Source organism: Suricata suricatta, chromosome 12 (genome assembly GCF_006229205.1).
Source record: "Suricata suricatta isolate VVHF042 chromosome 12, meerkat_22Aug2017_6uvM2_HiC, whole genome shotgun sequence".
In the NCBI taxonomy this organism is placed as follows: domain Eukaryota; kingdom Metazoa; phylum Chordata; class Mammalia; order Carnivora; family Herpestidae; genus Suricata; species Suricata suricatta.
In genome coordinates, this window is record NC_043711.1 from 79,623,700 (window position 1) to 79,627,810 (window position 4,111).

The 4,111-nt window shown below is 55.7% G+C and overlaps 1 protein-coding gene across 5 annotated transcripts in view; it reads right to left on the minus strand.

The window, feature by feature from the left end:
- Positions 1 to 315: 315 nt before the first annotated feature.
- The window catches only part of FAM110A (family with sequence similarity 110 member A), an 11,370-nt gene continuing 7,574 nt past the window's right edge, over positions 316 to 4,111 (minus strand). For 3 of the 5 annotated variants that reach the window (XM_029918957.1, XM_029918958.1, XM_029918959.1), the window contains exon 2: positions 316 to 1,834. In XM_029918957.1, coding sequence (XP_029774817.1) covers positions 855 to 1,742 — 888 coding nt within the window. In that variant the 5' untranslated portion in view covers positions 1,743 to 1,834 and the 3' untranslated portion in view covers positions 316 to 854. The remainder of the gene's footprint in view (positions 1,835 to 4,111) is intronic. The other 2 variants (XM_029918960.1, XM_029918961.1) reach the window with 1 other exon arrangement.

Sequence of the window (4,111 nt, forward strand, 5' to 3'; positions counted from 1 at the left end):
GGATAGGGAAGGATCCAGGCACCCATCAGCCTTTCCCCTGAAGGTCCCCTTCCTAGTGCGAAGAAAGACCTGTCCAGGCTCTATCCAGACTCGCTCTGGGGCCAGACCCAGTTTCCTCCTCTGTGAAGGAGGCCCAGAAGTCACCCAGAGGGGTTATGAGGCTCCCCTGTGGGGCAAGTCTCAGGCCATGCCAACCACTGACCTTATGCCCCCACCAGACCCTGGGATGAACAATTACTAAGTTCTGAAGGCGTCACCCCAAGACTTCACCCACCCCTTCTCCTTGTGAACACAGAAGAGTCGGATGACCCAGGCTTTGAAAAAGAAGCATCTGTGTTTATTAACCAAAGGGGGTAAGTCAGAGCAGTACAAGCTCCTATCAGTCCGTCCAGTAGTCTACCCACCTGGGCCAGGCTGCCGAGGCCCTGCCCCCACCCAGAGTAAGTTCCCAGGGAACCAGGGCGCACTGGGAGAGGAAGTCAGCAAAAGTCAGAGACCAAGGAAGAAGGAAACAGAACCGCTAGGCCTAGTAAGATCCTTTGGCCCCTCCCTCTTGGTGGAGAAGGTTAAGTGCCCCAAATCCAAACCCTGGAGAAGAACCAAGCAGGACTCATGTCAAAACCTCTACACGTGAAGGGTAGAGGGTGGCCCAAGGTCAAGAGGCAACCCTCTCCGGGGACAGTCCTTGCCGGGTGTATGCTGGTCCCGCCTCTGAGGCTCTACCTCCGTGCCAAGTTCACACAAGGCCCCAGCCTCTGGTCTGCCCCAAGCCAGCGAATGGATGCAGAAGAGGTCAGGCTGCTAAGCTGCCTCTCTAAGAACTGTCCAGGGCAAATGCCACGGTCAGTGGAAACCTAGCCCTCAGCCGCTGGGGTGTCGCGCGCCTGCCGCAACCCGTACAGCCACTTGATGACGCGGGCATTACGCTCTACCGCCGACACGCCATAGGGGACGCGCTCCCGCGCGCGCTCCTCGACAGTGGCAGAGCTGCGGCGGGAGCAGTCACCCTCAGAGCTGCCGGGTCCGGCACTGGGCCCGGCCAGGGATACGATGTCTGAGCTGGCCCGCGCCAGATGCGCCACTCCCAGGCCCCGTGCCTCCTCCGGGTCCAGACCGCAGAAGTTAAAAAACCGCTCAAGGTCAGCAGCTGCCCGCGAGAAACGCTCACTCAAATCCGACTTGGAGCGTTGCAAACCCGGGGGCCGGGCTGGGCTGGAGGCAGTGGTGGTGCCTGGCGACGGGCAGGGCTGGGCAGGCAAGGCAGGCAGGGGACGGACGTCCACGCGTCGCACTGCTGCCGTACTGGGTGGTGGGCGTGGGGGGGTGGCTGGGGGCGCCTGGTAGGCTCCCTCTGTCCGTCCAGGGGTACGGCCAACCTCAGCAGGGGACGCGGGAGTGTCACACAAGTTGATGAGGCTGCTGAGGATGTCCAAGTCCAGCTGAGGCCGGCGGCCAGGGCCAGGCAGGACTCGGCGGCTAGGTGTGAGCACCGTGCGGCGAGTCCCTGGGCTGAAGAGTGGCTGTTTGGACAGCAGGGGCTGCACAGGTTCCTGGCGGGTGTTGGCCACATGCAGGCTCTTGACGTACTTGGCCTTGTCGGCCTCCAGGCGCTCCACAGCGCTAGGTTTCCGGGCTCCACCGTCTGCTGGCCGCCGCAGCAGGTAGCCGGGGACTTTGGTCCGCAGGCGGAAAGGTAGGGCAGGGGTGTCCCGGGCTCCCGGAGTCAGTGTGTCCACAGGCATGGCTGTTACATACCCCGAGGGCTTTGGTCTGAGGAGACGGGAGAAGTGAGACAGATCCAGTCAGAAAGTTGGCAGCTAGACGCCGGCTATGGCTGCAGGGGAGGAAAGACAGAGGCTGAGCGAGCTCAGACAAAGGCTCAGCAGAGACGAAGTGAGCTGAGGACGCCTTCCCTATTAAAAGGTAATAGCCACGCCCCTGATTCATAGGGAGCCAATCAGAAGACAGGAAGTCACCACTGAGGTCCTGTGATTCCACCCACACCCCCGCCTCTCTTCTCAGGAGACCAGCTCCAGAGAGGCAGAGAGGAAAAAGTGTCAAAGAATGACGCAAGCAGCCTGAGCAGAAAAGACGGGGCAAGCCACTTTGCTATAAAGGAAGCAAAGTGGGCTCCAGGCCATATGCTGGGCACCAGCTGGCTTAAGCTCTCAATGGGTCCCCTGAACAGCTCCATTTTGCAGATAGGGAAATCGAAGCTCGGGGAGCTCTACCAACTTGATAAAGCTAACCCAGCAAACTGGGGGCTCTGCCCCTTGCTTCCAGAAACCAGGGAGGTGCCACCACAGCGGTTTTAGGGTTGGGTGACCAAGAGAAAGACTCTAACCCCACACCCTGCCCGGACTGCCCCCAGGGAACCTGGTACCACCTCCTACCCTTACCCACCCAGGCAGGAAGCTGCCCTGTGTTATCCACCTGTCAGGACATGCCAGGCCCCGGGCATAGCAATAAGCTAGCAGGGGAGGGGAGTAGAAAGGCCCCACCCCCCACCCAAGGGAGGTCCAGACACTCCTCAGCTTCCAGTATGGGACCTCATAGTGATCAATAGATGCCTGTCAGCTAGAAATATCAGCCCTGAGCTCTGCTGCTCTGAGAGAGGCTGGAAATGCCAATGATCGCACAACCCTGCTTGAGAGCAACCAGCAGACCCTGGTTCTGCCAGCGGGCATAGGATGGGCACCATAGGCAAGGGGGCACAGGTGTCCACAAGATCCCCTAAGCATCAGGGCCTGGTGCTCGTGGCATCAGGTCAGCCCTGATCCTTTATCCAAGAAAACGCTGGAGCCACAAAGTGTCCCCCACCAACTCTCCCAGAGATGGGCTAGAAGAAAACCCACAGACCACGTCCTGAAATTTCTCATCTGTAAAATGAGAGAGGGGGCCTTCGATCTCAGTGGTCCCCAAGAAGACTTGTCATTCAGACCAATCACACCTGTGTCAGCTAATCTACTAGCCACATACAGCAAGCCAACCTTAGCTTTAAATCGAAATTAAGCAAAAGCTTACAATTCAGTTCCTCAATCGCATGAGCCACATTTCACGTACTCAACAGCCACACTAGTGGTCACTAGAGTAGACAGTGCAGATTAGAGCATTTCCATCCATAACAGAGAACTATAATGGACAGCCCCGCAGGGTCACCCAGAATGACAGGGAGAGAGTCTGGACCAGGGTGGGAAGACGGAGATCCCTGCATGCTAGACGTTTGACACCATCCTCTCCTGGAATCTTCCTGGAATTTGATTGGAATTCACCCAATGTGAGAAGGGCCACTGTCAGCTTATTTTACAGATGGAGAAAAGTGATACTAGAGAAGTGACCAGCCTAGGCCCCAGAGCAGATAAACATGACATAAATTCATATGGGGCCTAATTCATTCATCTATTATGTTTATGCAGTTTCACCCTGTTCTTCCCAGTCCCCTAAGATATAGCTGCATAAGGGAAGGGGGGTTGTCTGTTTTGTTCACTGAATCTACTTCAGGATATTGTTTTCCAAAATTAATAGATATTCAATAACTTTGTCTTGAATTGGAATGTCCATGGGGACCAATGTGAATGGGCAGACCTCAGATAAACTAGAGAGGGACACGTCCAGCCCCTCCTGCAGGCATAGCGTCCAATGTGGTAGGTATGGAATGTGCTATGAAGCTGGAAATTCAGATGTGCATGAAAACTCTAGGTTCTTAAATCTTAGCATATTCGAAAATAATTTTTTTTAATATTTATTTATTCTTTGAGAGAGGGGGGAGAGAGAGTGTGTGTGCAAGATCAGGGGAGGGGCAGAGAGAGAGGGAGACACAGAATCTGAAGCAGGCTCCAGGCTCTGAGCTGTCAGCATGGAGCCCAATGCAGGGCTCCAACTCACAGACTGTGAAATCATGACCTGAGCCAGAGTCAGACGCTTAACCAACTGAGTCACCCAGGTGCCCCTGATTATAATTTTTAAAACCTATGTGGATGCCTGGGTGGCTCAGTTGGTTGATACCGACTCTTGATTTCGGCTCAGGTCATGATCTCGTGGTTATGGGGTCGCAGCCTGCTTCAGGCTCCTTGATGGGTGTGGAGCCAGCTTAAAATTCTCTCTCTCTCTC